At 42.6% G+C, this 21761-nt stretch overlaps 1 protein-coding gene across 3 annotated transcripts in view; it reads right to left on the bottom strand.

Moving 5' to 3' along the window:
* Window positions 1-2901: 2901 nt before the first annotated feature.
* RNF19A (ring finger protein 19A, RBR E3 ubiquitin protein ligase) overlaps window positions 2902-21761 on the bottom strand; it is a 57766-nt gene continuing 38906 nt past the window's right edge. For all 3 annotated transcript variants that reach the window (XM_048939175.1, XM_048939177.1, XM_048939176.1), the window contains 8 exons: window positions 16560-16768; window positions 14532-14676; window positions 13803-13965; window positions 9291-9405; window positions 7973-8134; window positions 6680-6893; window positions 5514-5657; window positions 2902-5139 (listed from right to left, as the gene is read on the bottom strand). In XM_048939175.1, coding sequence (XP_048795132.1) covers window positions 4449-5139; window positions 5514-5657; window positions 6680-6893; window positions 7973-8134; window positions 9291-9405; window positions 13803-13965; window positions 14532-14676; window positions 16560-16768 — 1843 coding nt within the window. In that variant the 3' untranslated portion in view covers window positions 2902-4448. The remainder of the gene's footprint in view (window positions 5140-5513; window positions 5658-6679; window positions 6894-7972; window positions 8135-9290; window positions 9406-13802; window positions 13966-14531; window positions 14677-16559; window positions 16769-21761) is intronic.

Raw genomic sequence — 21761 nt, 5'->3', positions numbered from 1 at the left:
TGCTCACAGTGGCACCCACGGGAGTTCATTCCAGGTGCTCTTGCTGTCGGTGGGCCAGCTGTCCATGGTCACAGACAGGTGCAGGCAGAGCACAGTTACCTCTTCTACAGCAGGGAGGGATGGTGTGGATTGTGCTGTTGTATGGCTATAGAAGCACAGCCAGGCTCAGCCAGGTGCTGCACGTCTTGCTGCCAGAACCCCAAGTCTTTGGACTTTAAGAGCAGGTCAGTATCTCAGTGCTTGTTCACAGCACACCTTCAGCATCTTTGAACTCCATTTGAGAGAGCTCCTTCCCCTGGGGCGCGCTGATTAATTGACACTGCAAATTTTGCAGAACAAAACAACCCCTCATCTTCAAAGGCAGGATGGGGAGCAGAAACTGGAACGTTCCTGCAGCACAGGAAATAGCTCAGAGCCACCAGCAGCTCCCAGGCACTTCAGGTATAACCTGACTGGCCTCCCACACAGCATCCAGCCAGGTGCCACAGCCAGGAGCCTCTGATGGCACCCCAGGTGTTACGCAGGAGCCACGATGCAGCTGAAGGAGCCCCACTCCCTGTGGCCTGCCCACCTCCATCCAGTGCATGAAGCTATTGGAGCAGTAACTTCACCTGAATTGGAGGACAAGGATGGGGGGCAGCTGCTCAGCACACAGCCCGCAGGGTTCCCTCCCAGCAGCAGGGCTGATGTGCTGCCACATCAGCTTCATTCTTGTGGCAGAGGACACCCAGCAACAGCCCAGTGTGGGGCTGCTCCTGTATGCTGAACTCCATTTTGTCCAAAAAAGTGATTTGCAGGTTCTGTCCAGGACTGCGTTCAGTATATTTTCCAATCACATCTTAAGGACGTGCTTTCATGCCCTCCAAGAAACCTTCCCACCTGCTACACTGCTTCTCATTTCATGCCCTGATGTGACAGCTTTGGGGCACAGCAGGGCAGCCGGCATGCAGCCAAGCCCAACAGCACAACTCCACTCCCTTCCACGGGATGACCTGGAAACTCTTCATTCAGTGTGACACCCACTTCCCCCAGGCTACTACCTGTGGTAATATCCTTTATCTTTCTTGCAACCAGCACACCCCACGCTCCCCACCCCAGCATGCCTGGATGGCTCCACACACCGTCACCTTCTCCTCAATAAACCTACACTGCCTTCCATCAATACACGAACAGAGCCTTTGCTCTTTTATAGACTCAAAACATTTCAATGCCACTTTAAGCTTAAAATGTATGAGACAGCGCTGTTTGGACTGCGTCACATATGAGAAGATACAAAATGAGTCAGCAGTACAGTGCTCTGCTAAAACAAATTCTGCAACTCTATTAACTGCTTTAACGTGGAATATAAAATTAACAAAGGTTAATTTCAGAGCAACTGAAACTACTACTTTCTTTTGATAAAGCTGCTTTGCCAGGAAAAAGAGAAATAATATATTTTCAATTTCCTGCACAGCAAAGCTGAGGTGCTGAGAGATGAAGTCAGATTTAAATTCACAGAACAAAATACAGCTCCAGTTCCCAGCTGCAAGCATCAGGGGGCATCGCTGCTCCTCGGTGTGCTCTCGTCGTTCCACAAGCAGAGTGGAAAAAGCCAAAAGGAACTTTTGGAGCTGCAACAACTTTATTGCTATTGCACGAGGCAGATTCGAAACAACTGAACCAGATGCCAAAGAGGATGTTCACTGCTCCTGGTCGACAGCAAGGTGCAAAGAGCTTCTGGCTTAAAGTGGCTCTCGAGAGAGAGGTCACAAGAGGTCATGCAGAAATTGAACTTACTCCAAGGTTTAGAAACAGTGTGGTTTTGAAGTACATCCACCAGCTGGACTGCATGTGGCACGTAACAGAACCATGAGTGATTCAGCTGAGACAGTGGCAATTTACTCCAAATTCATCCTCCTGCCTAAAGGAATCAGTTAATATTTCAGTTCATGACCATTACAGAGAGCTTCTACACAGGGCTGAAAAATTACATCAGGATTCCTGCACTGGTATTGAGATGAGAAGTAAATGCTTCACAGAATTGTATTGGTTGGAGGGGACCTTTGGGTACCACCCAGCCCAACCCCTGCTACAGCAGCTCCCTGCTGCAGTCGCACAGGAGAGCATCCAGGTGGGCTTTGAGTATCTCCAGAGGAAGAGAGTCCACAGCCCCTGTGTGCAGCCGGCTCCAGTGCTCTGTCACACTCACAGCAAAGAAGCTCTTCTCATGTTCTACTTTGTACCACTGCCCTTTGTCCTGTTGCTGGGCATCACCAAAAAGAGCCTGGCCCTGTCCAATTGACTCCCACCCTTCAGACACAAGGATTGATGTGATCCCCTCTCAGCCTTCCCTTCTCCAGGCTGAGCAGCCCCAGGTCTCACCCTTTCCTTACATAGGAGATGCTCCAGGCCCCACCTCATCTCTGTAGCCCTCTGCTGGACTCTCTCCAGTAGATGCCTGTCTTCCTTGAGCTGGAGAGCCCAAAATGAAGGCACAATAAAATATTTAGTTAATGCTCATCCTATTTCAACACATCACTCATCAATAACAGAGTACTGTAACAAATAGAAAAAAAAAATCCAGAATGAAGTGTGCACACACCCAAAAATGCCCAACTCAAACCTTCCCACTAAATTCAGAGTTCACACCTGCTTCCAATTCAGAGCATCCAATGACAGAACTGCCTCTATGCCTGGCTGCCATTTCCAGGATACAGTCTGTTTCATTCATCCTCATTTCTATCCTCTCCTTAAGCATCCACCATTGGAAACGTTTCAAAACACCAGAGCCAAAGGCCACCAAACAAAACCAAAATCTGGGGCAACAGAAGATGCCAGCAGTCGGAGCTGGACCGTGTGGAGAGCCACCTGAGATCCGATGCGTTCCATAAGGCCGCCTGCATGCTGACAGGACCACTCAACTCAGTACTTAGACATTTATTTCAGATATGCAGTTTACACGCATATTACTGAGCAAAACTGAATTGCAAATATACAAATACGGTAACAAGCATTATCAAATGATGTAACTGGCACTAGTGTTATAAGCATTTAATGAAACTGGTGAGGATAAGTCATGGAAGAGAATTGCAGCACATGGCGTCTTCTTTTCATCCAACCCAACTCCCAGTAGCACCATAATGGCAATACATTGAACACAAGACAGAACATTGGTAACTGTTTTTCTGATATTCACAACTTTTTTCCCCTCATTTTTTAGTGATTTACATAGCAAAAAGAAAAACAAAACAAAACATTGGACAGTGCAGGCGCTTTGGCCAATTTCAGCTTGTGTTTATCTATACATCTTCCATATGCAAAAGAAAAATAAGCCAGCATGTCCAGAAGCCATCGTGGCAGCGGGGCAGCCACTGCCCTGCACTCCGACTCTGGGACTGAAGATGCACGTCTTGCAAAGAGATGTCATGTAAAAGAAGTCATTCACGAAAGCCTGAGTGAGTCTTTGGTAGGCTAATACTTTGTTATCATACAGTTATCTACCAGTCATTTATTCGCTAGGATTCTCATTTGTGATTGAAGGTGGCCAAAGAGGACATTCTGGAAAACACGACAGGCAAATCCTCCAACGACCAGGCACTTCACACCCAGTCTTTTCCAAGGCACCAAGAATTGACGGGGCACCGCTTTTCCCCCTCATGAAAGGTGGCTGCATCTGCTTTTCCACGATGCTCATAAATCACTGGATCATTATCTTACAGGTTTTACACAATGCAGAGCAGCCTTATCTGCCGCACGGTTGGTTGCATGAATAAATAAGTGATCCCACTGCTGTCCACAGGTGATGTCTCCATTCCACCACACATTAAGTACCAATTTCTTCCGTTTCTAAGTGACGTCACACGCCACAGCCTCGCTCTAAGTGTGCACGCGAACGCTTCTGACACAGGGCCACATCACCTGGAGCTACACGATCCATTCCACATGCATTCCAAATACTGTGCCCAGTTATAAAACAAAAGATCACTATGGATATTCACTGCTGAAAGATGTTCATAGAGGCCTCTGCAAAACTTCTGCTTCCCTTCGATTTCACGCTAGAATGGTTTTAAGTCAGTAATGCTCAGCTAACACCCATTTATCCCACATCCCCTATTTTTTGAGCGAACAGTGCAGGATGTATTACTTATTTTAGCATTTATCATATCAAGAATTACCCAATTTTTTCTAAATACACCAAGTATATGCTTTCAAGCAAAGTTGTGGCAAAAATAAAAAACACGGACGTATTTGTACTGCTGTAATGCACTTGTTAAAGCCTTCATGTCCCTTCACGGCTCTAAGATCCATATGAAGTATTCTGCCTTAACAGACAGGTATATAAAACGCAGCCGTATCAAAACCTTGCTTCTGCCGGTCACCTGAAGCTTACGGAAGCCGTCGCATGTAATTAAACCAGCTTTCAGACAGGGTTCGTTAGTGGTAAATACGTTTTTGCAGCATTTTTTGGCTTAAATTTCAGTCTGAATAGCAGTGCTTAATTCCGCAGCACGTTGTGAATGGTTGTTGTTTGCTTCTTTCAGAGTTTCATCAACACCCAGACCTACATCTGTTGAAGATGCGTTAGTAATGCTTTCCTCAGCGATGTAACTCAGCTGCTGAACATCAGTGCCTGCGGCTGCTGCAACAGGCACCGGGAATCCGCTCGCCTGTGGAGAGTTTTCCAAGCGATCGTTTTCCACCTCGGGGAGAACACTGACTGTGGTAAAGCGAGTATGATAGTCGCTGGAACCGTGGCTACAGGAAGTTTTCATACTTTCCATATCTGAGCAACTGAACTCAGAAAAATGACTCGAGTGAGAATCTGCTACGGATGGAATACTATCGCTAAGAGAGGGAGAGTCAAATTCACTGGAGTTTGTGCTTTGTTGTTCCAACAGCTGAGCATCCATGTCCTCTCTTGTCTCATTTATCTTCATGCTACTCTTCTTTCTCAGCTTACCTTTACACTTTTTTCCTGCTGTTGTTTCTTTGGACCACTTGGTGGCACTAGATTTACTTTCTGGCACGCAGGCCGATGAACACGCAGCATTGCTCCGACCTGCAGCACTGCCATCATCAACACTGCTGCTTCCGCTGTTGTGTCTGAACTTGGCTGGCTTTGATTCAATATCCACTTGCACTTCCATGCTGTTGCCTTCCCTGCAACAAGAATGAACCTGGTGTAAGCAGCTATCTGAAACAAGCCAGGCGATACAGCGGGACAAACTCCTGCAGCTTTTCAAAATACACTGCAAAAGCAAGTGAGAGAAACGTCGCCTGTTTTGGAAAAAGCATTTAACCAAGTAAACAGCCCAAAGAGAAGCAGACAGTCTGAAAATGAAACGCTTTACTGAGCTACAGAGATTGTTCTCCTCTTTGGAAGAAAGCTTGGCAAATACAAGCAATCACGTGTAATTCAATTTCTAACCAAAAAATTGTTTCTTTCTTCAAAGCTTTAACCAGAACTGCAGAGGCACGCTTAGGGTATCCTTTAGTAAGTAAGGCTTAATCTTCTCTTTTCACATTTCTCTTACCTGTCCAAAGGGATATAGGAGTTGAGAATGGATCCTGCCATTGCTTTGGTACTGGCATTATCACTAACTGTTCCCAGGCTAACTGTGCCAGATTCCCCACTAAGGCTGTAGCGTTCTTTCTGCACATCTGCTTGTACTTCCAGCCTTGGAGAGAAAGAAAAAGAGCTGCATGAGCTGCTACTACAGTTAAAGCACCCTAGCTGAGAATTACTACCACCTTGTAAAGTTTCTCCACCACACAATAGTAAGCACAGTTCCACAGTTAAAAACAAAATTAGATGAAATTGCCAACAAAGTAAAATGTTGCACACAAAACGGAGTTTCTGGGTTACTTCCTTCCTGAAAGTTACAAAAATGAGTTCCAAGCTGAGCTACAATTCCTTTGCAGATAAAGTGCCGTACTCCAGAAACAGAGAAAACAATCAAAAGGACACACAAATTCACAACAGTTCCCATGTTGACCCAGCTGCAAAATCATGACTTATCAGGACTTAACAGTCAGAGAACTGTGTTCTGTACTCTGCTTTGTTGTACTGTTGTCAACTTCGACAGAAATAACAGAAACTTGAAAACAGATAAACCGGGATCATAAGCTTCTTTCCAAACGCCTTCTTTATCTGTGTTCTGACAGTGAACTGGAAGTGTCTGCTTTGCTTTCTTCTCTCAGCACCTTCAAGATGAGGACAGGCGTACCTCAGCCAGCAGTCACAGCTCTAGACTAAGGAAGCTCTCTGTGCTATCCTGCCCTCCTTTTTCTACATAGCCTGGACCCGCAAGCTATTTAAGAGAGGTGCTAAACACTGCTCATTTTCTTAAGGAGCAAATTCCTTCCAGAACCCCACACAATCCTTTCCATACACTCCCCGTCACCTATGGACAGTAAGACCCCAATTCACAGCAGACACTGAGGCAAGGCCAAGGTGTTCAGAAGGGGCAATTTTGTACTTGCAGACTTCTGAACAAGTCAGAACTCATGATGTCAGTGTGAGATGCACGCAGAGAGCTCCCTAATGAGAACACAGCTGTGTTAGGTGTGAGGTGCCCCTTGCGCATAGCAGGAGGGCTGAAACTAGACAATCACTACGGTGCTTTTTAACCCAGGCCATTCAATGATTCTACGCCACGTTCAGGGCCGGGTGCTATAGGTCAGGAAGAACAGCTCTTACCTGTTAAAGCAGCTAACCATTGCACTTCCCGAGAGACTGCCCGTGATACTGGCCCCAGCCAGTGCCATGGTGCTGGCTGTTTCACTCAGGTTGTCTCGAATGGCTCCTATCCTATCCATGTGGCTGCCGCTGGCACTCAAGCTGCCAGTCAGCCCGCCAACGCTTCCTTCGCCGATACTGGGGTTGTGCCGCGCCTCTGCGACTGAAGTGGTATCTAAGACAGAAAGGAAGAAGAAGGGTTTATAAAATGCAGTGACAAAAAGGTCACTGTCAAAGAAAACGAGACTCCTTTCTTGGAGTTGCTGTAATGGTTGTTATCGGACATGACATACTAGGGATATCCAAAAGTTGTCCGTGGGTGGGGCACGTAACATGGAGTCAAGGATCACAGAAACCCAGTATCAAAGGATATCATCAAGTAATTAATAAAAAAAAAAGCAGCACCAGATCAGCAACTAAAGGCATTTAATCTTTCCCATTAGAGATAAAAAGAGGAAAGCTAGCAGCAAGCTTGTACAAACCTACAGTATTCTACAGTATTCTGAAAAAGCAGCACTGATTTTATCTTAAAATTTTTATCTATGGATTGCCATTGCACAAGTCTGGTTCTGGTTCAGATTGGCAAATAAAGCTTTAATGCATCACTGCTTCGGATTAGTATTCTAATAAATGACTTTTAAAAGGGGATACTTTTTTTTTTCTTAAAAGAATGAACAAAATCATTTTTAACATAAGATTAAGTTGCAGATCCACTGTCCTGCATTTCTGCACTTTTGGCATCTTGCTGACCATTAGAAAGGAGGTGAAATGGCAGTGGGATCCTCAGATTGCTTTCAGTCATGCTGATCAAACTGCAACACTGGATCTAAGGAACTAAAGCGTGCCAACTTCAGAGAAAACTCAAAGAGTTGCTTCAGCAATTGAGTAAAAGGGACAATAACATGGCAGCACTCTTTACTGCCTGAAAGTCACTTACTGGCATTTAACCTTGGTCAAGAATGAGAAAGCTGTCACCTTTCACTTAGTGCCGTGCAAAAAGCAGGACAACAGCTTACGCAGAATTCAAACCACAAGACAGCTGACTGTCTTGCTCAATGTCCACGTGAGCAAATGCTGTACTACAGCACAGCACAACATGAACACAGAAGCTTCCCTCTCATGTCAGAGCTCATCTTTTAGCACAGAGCAGAGACAGCCCTGACTGCGCCATACCTCTCCTGCAAGTAAGTTCTCTGGGTATCTGAGGCTACCAAATGCAAGTCACAAAGTCCAGAAAATAAAACATCTTCTTACCTACAGCTGCATTTGTTCCACCAACATTTATATCGTTTTCATCATCAAATTCTATCCTAACACCTTTTCCATTGCCTGCTGAAACACCACAGCCTCCACTTCGGCAGAGGGAGATGGGCACAACTCCATACACGTAGGCCAGCATGATAGGGACACCAATACCTGCAGAGGAAGGTACCACCTTGAGTTAACTAAATGCAAGTCATATTTTGCACTCTCTTATGAAAGTGATTTCATAGAATGACGTTTACTTAGCATTTCAGGCTTCAAAGAAACTAGGAGAGAACAAAAGTAAGAAATACTGATATATCAGAAGTGAAAGCAAAACTACTTTCACTGGGCACAAGGGCCCTCTCTCAGAACTGGAAGGCAGAGAAGCATACATACTGCTGGGTGAATTACTACTTCCAATCTCTATAACTTCTTTTACAGACAAAAAAAGAATATACTTAATATTCACATAGATTCAGTTGGACGTGGCATTCACTGAAGTCAGATGGGGCTTTGCTATTGATTTTATGGGACTCACCATCTTACCACTGTTGGATCTTTAGTATTTCCTGTATCATGCAGATTCCATCTAAGAATTTAATCATACAATTTTACCTTAAATGTAAACAATTCTGGGGGGCAAGGAGAAGAGGGAAACAGTGAAAGAAGCCACAGGCTAAAACGCATATATTGCAAGCACGTTTATCCCACCACTTTTAATGGACTGTGAAAGTTATTCCTTTGGTGTGTAAATTGCTGATGGAAGCCAACAGAAGGTACCAAAAATGGCAAAGCTGGCACCTCCTGAAAGAGCCAGGACAAACACAGACCCAATGCAAAGGCTCCTCAGTCTAACCAAAATGAAAGACTCCAGCCACATGAAGTCACTGGTATTCTACTATAGTTTGTCACCTACTGTAATGTTAAATTTAAAATACTGTTTTTCTTCTGCGTTGAGGAAAATTTGATAGGAATTATTTAAGTTATTAGAATACAGACAGACTCCGTGGCAAAAGCTTTGTCTTAGTTATTTAGAAGAAGCTCTACATATTTCAGTTTTAAGACGGATGACAACATCACAACTTCAATTTGCAAGATAAAAATAATTAGCTCTTCATTTTATGCCACGTTTCCCAATCCTCCATTCTACCCCAATAAATGTATAACCACACTCCTTATGTGTTGTTTTTCATTTTTTTTATGTCAATTTCTGTACCTGCAAAAGGAAACCATAAAACTTATCTCAGCTGAGTGTTTCATTCATGAGCGCTTACGCAGCTCTGGCTGCAAGGTGTTACCAGTACACAAAATAATCATATTTGCTTACCTACAGTTACTGCAGCTACAACTGGAGAAACAATTACAGATAGGGTTACACCGCCTGCTATAGCCAGGTTCCTCTTGTGCTTTGAAATGTCTTTGCCTTCGTATCGATTGTGAATCTTGAAAGAAGAGGAAAATGGGTTTTTAGAGCATTACAATAATCAATAATGCACTGCTGCAATGATGGAAAAACTGACATAATTTGGAATCCGTATCCTGCTCTCTTCCATACAGACTACATTCTATGCCATGATTTACACCTAAACCTATCTCAAAAGAAGAAAATTCTTACATGTCTGATTTTAGGCAACTGTCTTTGAACTTAGAAGCCCTCCAATTCAGCTCCTAAGTGTTTAATTTCAGCCTCAAGAAAGCTAAATCACTAATAGCTTTGTTGTTGTTATTTGTTGAATCATGACTCTAGCTTACATGGTTGAGAAAAGTAAACAATTTTGAAGATCAAAGGATTGCCTCCTCCAAGCAAACTGACACTTCCCATTCCCTGTCATCTTTCCCCCAAACAATATGGAGTGAAATTTTCACAGATAATTAGACCTAATCACAGACTGAAACATCAGAGGCATGCAAATCTTGCAGTAAGACAGCCTTCACCAAACATAACCTAGAGGGAGGGAGAGTGAGAACTCCATTGCTCTGGCACCCTCTCATGACAAGCCAAGAGGAAGAGACTCTTTCAGCAAACCAGCATGTAGAACTGCGAAGTCTCAGATCAGAAGATCCCCCTCAGAAGGATCTGCTGACCAAAACCCTTACTGATGGTTTAAGTCTGCCATAACTCTGAAACACAACCATTTCAAACTCAACTGCAGCAAATCATGAATTTGGAAGGCCTTCAAAAATCACTGCGTTGCAGAGATTTCCTACTTCATTTCTATTTAATTCTAAGAAAGTGGCATTTTAGGTGTAAGTGCTTCGTCTGTCAGAACTCTTGGTTAAGACAAAATTACAAATGACCAGCAGGTCTCTCTCTTAATAGTTGGCATCACACTAAGTTAATTTTCAGTATATCTAAGGAAGAGCAAAGAACAACAACGAGCGGATAATCACAGTATTATTGTTATTATTTTTACATCAAACTGCCGCTGCAACAGGAATAACAACACAAGTAGAACTTTAAGTTTTATAATGTGTTGTGCTCTGTAAATTAAATTTGCTAGGATAGTTCTCACGCTGGAATCAAATAAGAACTTGCATTTGTTCAGGCAAGACAGGCAAGGAAAAGGAAAACACTGTCATTCTACATAAAGAGAATGCATGTACTTGCTCTGGAGTACATTATACAGAGAACAACATGGAGTGAGGGAGCACGTGAGTGTGGAACATACCTGGAAAGCCTGTAGGCAGTAGTTTAGCAAGAAAAAAAATGAATACTCTCACAGTATGAGTGCTCCGTGTAGGAGTTACAAATCCAGGAAGACTTGGTGTTAAGGGGCTCCATAAGCCATCAGCAGGATCCTTGCCAATACTAAATTTTTCTATTATGGGCAATTTTGCCCAAACAAAAGGAACACATCAGAAAATAATCCATAAGCGGTCTGGATTTCTTAAAAAACACAGAGTAACAACCTCTGTGTCTGGGAAGACCATGGAACAGATCCTCCTGGAAGAGATGTTACAGCACATGTGGGATGAGCAGGTGATCTGAGACAGCCAGCATGGCTTCACCAAGATAAGGTCATGCCTGACCAATCTGGTGGCCTTCTATGATGGAGTGGTGGCTTCAATGGACAAAGGAAAGGAGACCAATGTCATCTACCTGGACTTGTGCAAGGCCTTTGACATGGTCCCCCACCACATCTTTATCTCTTAATTGGAGAGACATGGATTTGAATGGTGGACTGTTTGGTGGATAAGGAACTGGTTGGAAGGTCACACCAGAGGACTGTGGACTCCAGGTGAGGTTGTTGATAAGTGGTGTCCCTCAGGGGTCCATCTTGTGTCCGGTACTCTTTAAGATCTTTATCAGTGACTTAGTTGATGGGACTGAGAGCACCCTCAGCAAGTTTGCTGATGACACCAAGCTGAGCAGTGCAGTTGATACAGCGGAAGGAAGGAATGCCATTCAGAGGCACCTTGATAAATTCAAAAGCTGGGCCCACATGAACCTAATGAGGATCAACAAAGCAAAATGCAAGTTTCTGAACTCGGGCCAGGGTAATCCCAGATACGTATACAGACTGGGAGAAGAACTCCTTGAGAGTAGCCCTGCTGGGGACTTAGGGGTTCTGGTTGATGGAAAACTTAACATGAGCCAGCAGTGTACACTGGCCAGCTGGCAGCCAGGAAGGCCAGCAAGAACAGAAGTCGCCAGCAAGGCAAGGGAGGTGATGGTCCATCTCCATTTTGCCCTCATGAGGCAAGTCTGGAGCCTCCAACATAGGAAACACATGGAGCTTTTGGAGAGGGTGCAGAAGAGGGACACAAAGATGTTCCAAGGATTGGAGCACAACTCCTGTAAAGAGAGGCTGAAGAAACTGGACTTGTTCAGCCTGGAAAAGAGAAGAGTACAGAGAGACCTCAGTGTGGACTTCCAATATTTAAAGAGAATTTATAAACAGGAGGGAAGCCAACTTCTTATGTCGATTGATAGTGACAGGACAACAGGGAGTTGGTTTTAAACTAAAGGAGAGGAGATTTAGATTAGATATCAAGGGAAGGTTTTGTACTGAGAGAGTGATGAGGTGCTGGCACGGGCTGCCCAGAGAGGCTGTGGATGCCTCGTCCCTGGAGGTGTTTAAAGCCAGGCTGGATGGGTCACTGGGCAATCTGATCTAGTACTTGTTCTAGCAGCTGGCAACCCTGCCTATGTCAGAGGGGCTGGGACTTGATACCTAAGATCCCTTCCAATCCAAGCCATTCTCTGATTCTGTGAAAACTGGTAAGAGACTTCAGAATTCTGAGCAAAGAATGCCCAAATAAAAACATTAGGCCAAAATAAGAGAGATTTCAATACCAGTAGAAAAGTGGTAGGTTACCAGATGCATATCTATAAAAATGAGTGAGAAAGAGTGCTTCCTTGCAGAAGCTATAGCAAGTCAAGCACAAACTCTCCCAGTGCAGAAGAAAATGTTGCAGAAGAACAAAATAGCTTCCTCTACTGAAGTAGTAGTGTTAAAAAATGGAAAGTAGGTCAGATTACTTTCAATGGGTACAAAGGAACAGCATGAGGGTGTCAAGACAAAAATCAGAAAGGTTAAAATAGAGGAGACAAAAAAGGAAAGGACAAAGCTAACAGGAAGTTATTCTATAAGTACAATGCCAGCAAGAGGAAGACAAAAATCAATTTGCTATTTAACAAAAAGTAAAGACAGCCAGCAGATTAAACTAGAGGCCTGTTCCATTCTTTTTTCCTTCAGATGTCACCAAAGATTTACTGTGAGCCAGGTGACCGGTGACAAAGGAGTGAGATCCGTAGGAAAACAGCAGGTTAGAGCACAGTGGCAAGAGCTGATCTGAAAAAGGAGGCCCAACTTCAGAGCCACTAAGAATAGATTTCTGAAAAACATTATTCATAGAGTATCTTTGAGGGGAAAAAAGAAAACTGGAAAAAGTTAAACTGCAATGATAAAAAAAGGTACAAAACAAGGATCTGTGGAATTAAAGGCCAATGAATGAATGAATGAAACTTCAATTTCCCGAAAACCAGCAGCTTAAGAGACACCAATGTAAAAGCAGAAAATAAAGAGAGCATAGATTTTTCAAGTGGAGATCACATCTGTTTTAATTTCTTTGGTGCAAGGATAACTGGCCAAGATGATAGGGAGAAGCAGATGTCACACAGACTTGCAAGTTTTCTTACCAGCTCAACCTGGTTATAATGGCCAAGATGGAAAAATAGTTTGAAGAAGACAGCTATTATCTTCTAAGCTGACAGAAAACCATCAGATTTACCTACTACTCCCCAAACTGTAACTTCTCCCCCTGCTATCCCTTTCAAGAGATGTATTCAATATTTTCATTAACTTAGAAGACGAATGGAAGAAACCATCAACCTTTTCAGCGTTACAAAAATGCCAGAACTCATACCAGTCTTGAGAAACTGGGCCAAAAGAATTGGATGCATTACAATGGGTGCATGACTTACCTCAGGAGGAGAGCAAAGCATGACTACTGTGAAAATGGGTATGGGTTTTGTTGTACGTGACATCAAAATAGCACGGTGTTGAGAAAAAGACAAGTTACAGTTACACAAAGAGAATCACTCTTTCATTTAACTCAGCAGCATTAAAGCTCAGCTCTGTTGCTTTATAAAAAAAAAAAGGGATTCTTTTTTCCTTCCCTCTTTCTAAAGATTGTTCAGTTCTAATGGACACAATGGAAACTAGAGATTAAAATAACGACATAAAGTGGCAAAATATAGAAATCCTTTTTCAGTGTGTTGTTCTACCTGTTTTGTGACTGACCACATAAAAGCACAACTGAAATCAGTCTTAAGTAATCTTTTCCCCAGCTCCCCCCTCCTGGTGAAGACAACCAACTGAACACAGTACTTTACCTTCCGTCCCACATACACAGGAATTCCAATAATCATAGCAGGAATAGCAATGCCAGCTATCAATGCAATTCCAACAGGAGCTCCAACAAGTGTCCCTAGTTGCCACAGTATTTTCTTCTTACGACTCCATGGTTTCTTCCCCCAAAACGTGCAGCCTGATGGGCTAAGACAAAAATAGGAAAACTGTAAAGAAATCGTAAGCAAATGGACATAACTATGCAGTAGTTAGCTGCTAGCTAGTTACAGAACTACTGTTCTGGTATCTGTCACTGGAACCTCAGAACATCAGTTATCACTTCAGACTTTTGAGAGGCTTTACAGCAGATTCTGAAATGCAAAGGAAAGCACATTGCATGTTACCACACCCAGCCTGTGGTTCAGAGGCAATGTAACATAATCAGAGTTGCTGTGCAGCTTTATATGAACACAGTACAGCAGTATCAAGAGATCAGGAAGAATAGTGTCCATGCTCATCTATAACACACCATTTGTTCTACAACATACACGCTGTACACACGCAACTTAGACAAATATTTTATCAGAACAACAGTGCCCTGACTTTTAAATACTTGCACTGAAAACTAACTTAATTCTCAGATATAGACACTTCAACTTTGATGCTCTACTACAACAGGAAGAAAGCCAGACTTACACCACACAGCAATGTACTTTTATATAACTTGAAACAGTAAGTTACCAACCATACGGATCTTTTTTTCTTCAGCGTACCTTAAATAGTGTAAGTCTGAGATCTCTTTCATACAGAGCCAACAGAATTCACAGCCACAGACAGCACAGGTCATATGATTGCAGCTTCCATCATTCATTTTTATTATATAAGCAGCACAGCGTGGGCATGGCTTTATGTCATCAGCTGTTTAAAAATGAATATTAAGATCTTATCAGTTACTTGGGCAGATCAATTTCATCAACTACAGACAGATACTGGGAAAGCTGACTGAACCACCATCTACAAAAATTGAGGAAGTTTACTGTACGGCTTGCATTACAAACCATGATTTGGCAATGACTTCTCTGACATCCATTTGTATTTGTAAGCCCTGGACCAAACAGCACTGATCAGGAATAAAATACACTGGTTCACATTCAAGTGATTCAATAGTTAATGCACATACTGTTTGAGGATCTTCTAGGCTTAATGCAATATATTACAGCCAGACATTAAACATGTATGTTAAAACAGGACTGACAACATATCTTTCTAAATATAATCCTCTTTTACATTTCATGCTGTTATGAATCTTCTATCTGAATTCTGTCTCCACTGCATTATGTCGCCTTATCATAAATCCACCTCCTGTTCTACATTAATTGCATTTCTTTGGTACACTGTCCTCTTCTTGATTTCTCTTCACAGCAATACTTATTCCCTAGAAAAAACTATTGTAGGAAAGAAGAAAATTCCAGAGGTTTTCCTTGTTCTTACATCAAATATTTAAAAACTGTGGTTAAGCAGCTAGCTCTACCATCAGCAAATAAGAGGTCACTGAGCAACAGTGAAATACTTGCACAGTGACACAGTCACAGTCTTGATCTTTGCTCCTGCCCATCACTGGTCAGCATATGCACTTTGGGACAAGCTATTTATGCACAGCAGACGAAGTAACTTGCAGGTCCTTAGTGCAAAAGTCCCGGTCTCCTACCTCTGTGCTAACAGCTGCACAAAGGGAAAAGAGGGATATACCTTGTGCCTGATGTGAGGAATAACCAAAGAGGTGAGGAACCAGCAGGAACTATCTACATGTACTGACTGCAGCGCAGTCAGGCAGTGAACAGCTGAAACAATGCACCAGCTGATCCCAGATAGGAAGAGACACACAACTTACAGGGCAGTAACTAAATTGAGCACGGATGAGGTAGAGCTACTGGTAATCATGCTAGTAGGGACTGGAAGGAAAACAAAAAGGAGTTGGCATGCTAATTTATCTAAATTTTAAAATCCACCAGAAAACTAGAGCAAAATGCCAATTTCTAAGGCAAGACAGTGAGTTTGTTAATACCAGCCAGAACAAACAAGAAACTAAAGGCTCCCAAGGCTAGCGCTGGATTAGGGAATGACAGTTCTAACCACATTCAAACTGCAATAGACTCTTTCCCAAAACATGTACTGTGTTTCGGCCAGATGCAAAAGCTCCCAAGCAGATCAGAGCTGGGTGAAATCTGAAGACCATTCTTATCTATTTTATTATTATTATTATTTTTTTATTATTATTTATTTTTTTTTTTTGGTTAAGTATAGCTTTTCAGAAGCTGGAATTGTTTGGTTTCGGATAGTCAAAGAGAGTAACATGTTACTGAAAAAGAGAAATTAGGTAACTCCTAGTGAACAGGGGCTAGCCTGCTCAAAAAGTGTCTCAAACAAAGCTGGCATCTGACAAAGAGACTCTTTTGAAAACAGATCGGGTGTTTGGGGGGTTTAATTTTGTTTTACAGTTTTACTACTAGCAGCCTTGTGAAAACACACACTTGCTTTGTATTAGGTTTCTCAGAATTCTTCAGCTACTAAGTAAGAAGGATGTCAGCATTTTTCAATTCTAAAAGTAGTCAGGTGCCCTGGCCAGAGAGTTCTTCAAGTATTAACTTCAAAAATTTGAATTCAAACCTAAAAACGTATGTTTTCTGTTTCTGAAACACAAAGAAGTTATCACCTTCCAAGCTATTATTACGCCGTTTCAAAGTTAACTGTGCAATTACTAGGAAGGTATTTTACAGGCTCAGCATCCTAATCATACGTACCTGCTGCTCCAGACTCCTGGCTGTAACTGATAGACGAGGAACGGATTGTTCTCAGGCGCAGACTCTGAGCTCTCTCCTGGCGAGCAGCATCACAGGTCTGGTTCGGATGCCAAATCTGCTTACAGTGATAGCAGAACTCAGTTCCACAGCCTTCTCGTCCACATGTAAGTTTGGGACAGCTGGCACATCCAAACGCAATCACAGCATATCTTGAATGATCAAGAGGGGCAAAAGAGTTTTGTTAACAGAAGTGTTTTTCATCTACAGACCAAAGCTAAAAAGAGCTGTCAGAATAGCTGAAGCAACAAGGAAGGCTGTGGACACCAGGAGCTGCCAGCACAGGTTCCTTACCACCTCAGTCTTTCACATGCATACTGCTGCTACAGAAGATTATGACTGCACAGAAACACTCTGATCAACACAACACTTTGTTCTCTCCAACCTTTTAATGGCTTCAAGTGGTACTGAAAGTACTGAAAGTGCTGACTGCAGTACTGAGAAGTTGAAGCTCAGAAAGCAGCGATGATTTAGAAAAATAGGAGAACAAAACCAAAAAAGGTGTTCAAGCAACTATGAGAAAGTTACAGGTTCAGAAGTGTCCCAGGCACTCTGGGCATGTCTAAGTGGGATTGTGTCTGTGACACAGGATGATCCCTATCACAGGAGCATCAGCTGTTACTCCCAAGGCAGCTGACCCGCTGCTCTGCAACAGTTTCTATTTTGCTGGTTGTTCCTAGCTTGAACGCTCTTCAAACTTTCAAAATATCAAAACAACAGAGTATTTTATAAAATAAAAGTTTCTCCATTGTTTTAAAAGTTAATTTCTAACCAGAAATACATAAATAGATGGGAGTTTGGGACATCGTTACCAGCTTTACTCTGACAACACTAAAAACCAAAAAGCTCCCAAAGAGACCTACAAAACTGTTATATTATTTTGTAATCAAATACAACCATCAGCAGCTGTATTCAACGATGCTGCTGCCACAAATCACAGCTGAAAATAACTCCTGCCACAGGTTTAAATGCTGAACTTCATATGATGAAGATACAGACACGTATTACAATTCACACTAGGTCTGGTCCTAAACAAATATATAAATACACAGATAGACATACATATGCACACACCTCTTAATTCCTACCCCAGTGTGACATTTTCAATGCTTTGATTCAAGAGATTTATTTTAAATAGAAATGCTATATCCCCAGCTGAGAACACTCAGAAGCACAGCTTAGCTCACACTAACAGCCCCTCTGAACAGACTTTAGCAGATCTGCAAGCACTGCACGGCATAAGATTATGGCTGTTCATAGGAAAGTTGCTTTACTGTAAAAAATTAAATTGTACATTATTAACAGATCCTTTCCCATGTACAGCAGTTGCATAAAATTCATGTGAAACGTTCACTAATGTTACTAAAAAACTACTTCTGCACAAATTATTACCTGCAAATGTAGCTATTTCAGTTTTGGAGCTGATAGGTCTGAAGCTTCACAAAGTCCTATTAGTTTCATTCATGAATTAAAACAACAGGTGGGAGAACAAGCATTTTCGACCCCTAAGTTACAGATGCTGTAGCTACAAAAATTACACATGCTTGCATGTTCGCAAACATCTCCTGCTTTCCAAGTAAAAATGCGTTCAATAATTGTCAGACTCATTCATATTGATGCCAAGTTAATCAGCTCAATTTTCCCCAGTTACAGCAACTTGAGGAAATAATTGCTTTGTATGCACACAAAACAATTCTGATCCAAATACTTCTTCAACATAAAGGGATACAACAAAGATGTGCGCTGGGCCTGCGCTTGAGGCTACTGGGTGCAGCATTAGCACATCTGCATCTCACTGCTGACAAGGACAGGGCACATCCCTGATGGCACATCCCTTCTGGAGCTGATGCACCAGCAGACCTTCAGAAAGGAACTTTTCAGACCACAGCAAACCTTAGGTCACACTGTGCAAGATTCCAGGCTTCAGCCGCATTCATTTCAAGAGCCAAACGCTGGGTAACAGCGAGTAAAAATAATGGGAGAAGAACAAGCAATTGCAGAAATGGTGTATGGTGAAGGAATGAAGAATCTGTATTCTGCCCAATCCACTTCTTGCTTGAGAAAGATAGAATCTCAGGATTGCTGCTCTCTTCTAGTAACGTCAGCAATGTAATCTCTGAACAAAATCACTAAGTAATTCAGGCAGAATAAAGGACACAGCACATCTGGAATACAGATTCACTGCAGGCTTGTTAAAAAGGCATCTGACAACTCATATGCTGAAACAGAATCCCCAGAAATCTGTAGAAGATTTGGAAGAAAGCCCAAAAGGTTTCCTCATCCGCTGTCCTTCCCATGGAAAGATCAGCTACTGGCCCACATCCCTATCAAGGCACTGCAGGCAGCTGTAGCTGGCCCACACACTGACCCTACGACACTCACCCCACTTCCCTCCTTTCCCACCCCACAGCGTCTTCCTCAATTTGCACTCAACAGTTGTAGTTTTAATAAAAACAGTAGTTCTGATAGAGACCATTTTTCACATGACATTTCAGTATCTAAAGGGGGGCTGTAAGAAAGAAGGGGACAGACTCTTTAACAGGGTCTGTTTTGATAGGATGAGGAGAAATGGTTTCAAACAACAAGAGGGGAGATTTAGGCTGGATATAAAGCAAAGGTTTTTTTACAATACAGTGCTGAGGCACTGGCACAGGTTGCCCAGAGAGGTGGTGGATGCTCTGTCTGTGGAGGTCAGGTTGAACAGGGCTCTGAGCATGTGATCTAGCTGTGGTCATCTCTGTTCACTGCAGGGGAGTTGGATCAGATGACCTTTTAGGGTCCCTTCCAACTCAAACAATTGTATGATTCTAAACCCTGAAACAATTACACCAGGTGTTTCATCGATGATAAGCAGATAAGCAGAATAAGCAGATAAGTGCTCCCACGTATCATCTACTCAGTTCATTCTCTTACCTATTTGAACAGAAAATTATGACCAAGATGTACAACTTCAGGAAACACTGCTTCCCTCTGAACTTCTTACACCTCCCTCTTCTACTTTGGGATTAATTGCAAATTCAATAAATACATTCCATCCACCTCCTTCATGAAAACATTGATTCAAGCTAAGATCAGGTCAGCTACCATCACAAACATGCTGCAGTCTCCCAGTAACACACAGCACTAACAGAGAGAGAAGAAGAAAGCCCTCCATTTTAACTGGATATCGTGCAAACTGATGGCAGTTGCTAAAGCAATTGGAGAAGTATGACTACTGCTGTACCACAACAACCAGGGAAAACATCTGCTGAAGTCTGTGCATACCCTAAGTGGCACGGGACCCTCACACAGCATTAGCATAAAAGCTGAATCATGTTTGCTTCTCTAAACCTCCCCTCTGCACAATTCCTTCCTCTACCCTCTTCCTAACCGCTACACCCTAAAAATCCCCAATATTACTCTCCCACTGCTTCTCAATTCCCACCTCCTCCTGCATGCTGCTCCCAGCAGCCCTGCCTGCCAGCTGGACCAGAGGCCAAACTGAAAGCAAGATCTGCAGGATCCACACACAGCTTTTCTCTCACTGAAGGCATTATTGGTCGTCCTTCTTCTACTTGATTATTGTGGTGTTGCTTCTTTTTCCCCACAGAACTTAGTAATTGAATTATGCTGAAAGCTTCTTTCTTTCAATCCTGATTATATGTGATGAGAAAAATGGAGCTCACTCTGCTTTCCCCATATTCTTTTCTTTACAACCTCCTGCCTTATTCTCCACTTTATCAGAATTTTCTTGATAGGACAAGGGGGAATGGTTTTAATCTGAGATGGGAGGTTTAGGTTAGATATTAGGAGGAAGTTTTTCACACAGAGGGTGGTGACACACTGGAACAGGCTGCCCAGGAAGGTTGTGGATGCCCCATCCCTGGAGGCATTCAAGGCCAGGCTGGATGTGGCTCTGGGCAGCCTGGTCTGGTGGTTGGCGGCCCTGCACACAGCAGGGGGTTGAAACTGGATGATCATTGTGGTCCTTTTCAACCCAGGCCATTCTATGATTCTGTGATTCTTCATCAAACTATTTCAAAGTATTGAAGGGTCCCAAAAGCAACCAGGAGGATGGGAGCAAGGCAAAACACAAGCACACAATCTCCTGTTTCTTTGGGACAACAATGATAAAGGTCATTCCTGTTGAGAAGTATCCAAAGATACATCTGTAAGAATTATCTTCACTGTCCCAAACTCTTTAAATAAACTTGGGATTTTCTTTAGACCAGAAAACTGAGATGCAAAAAAACAAGCAAAGTCAAGTCTCCATTAAACTCCTCTGCACCTTCCTTTCTCAGCACTTTCTAACATGACCGGAATCACTGAAACATGGTTTAACAGACAATGTAGCCAAGTTCTTACATGCTTGAGTAAGACAAGTTTGTTCAGAATACCAAAACTTAACGAATCCCAAGCAAAGCACCCTTCAAACAAGGCCATCCACTGTTTGTTTTCTTTGGCAGTATCAAAATATTAGGAGTAAGCTGCACTGGTCCACACAACTCTGTTACAAAGTCATGCACTCAATCTGTCTCTTAAGTCATTCTTCTCCTGTGCTCAGACGAAACCACAGCAGTGCCACCCATTCTGGACCATTGGACCTGTGAAGCTAACACCTTTCCAGTCGCAAATCACATCTGATCCAAATCAGCAAATTATATTTCACTTCATAAAATTCTGCTTTCACACTATCTTAAATGTTTCTTACCATATGGTTACATTTTAAAGCCTTCTAAACACTCTGACCATTACCATCAGAATATTTAACCCATTTAATAGTCAATCTTGTTTAATTTGTTCTCTCTCAACACTTCTCCCTTTCCATTTTCTTATCGCTCATTTGTGAGGCTTTAAAACAGAAATACCATGTTCTAATTTGTTTCAGCATGTGCTGCACATCCAAACTGCAGTCATGGCTACAACCTTTAGAAGTTACAGTAATGCAAAAGAATCTCTCTAAAAAAGCAACTTGCTGAAGAATGGGATTATGAGCCACCAGCAGCAGAGAAGCACGATGAGCTGCATGGCAGTACTGAGCCCACTCATGTCAGAATTCAGAATGGTTTCAGAACTGTTTGAGTTTTAAAGCAATGTTAACCATTACGCTCTTCAGATAATAAGCAGGAACAAACTGATGATTATCACACATCACAATCCCGCTGA

This window comes from Lagopus muta, chromosome 3 (genome assembly GCF_023343835.1).
Source record: "Lagopus muta isolate bLagMut1 chromosome 3, bLagMut1 primary, whole genome shotgun sequence".
NCBI lineage: Eukaryota > Metazoa > Chordata > Aves > Galliformes > Phasianidae > Lagopus > Lagopus muta.
The sequence above is the reverse complement of the archived record's forward strand: the minus strand, read 5'-3'. Positions and strand labels throughout refer to the sequence as shown.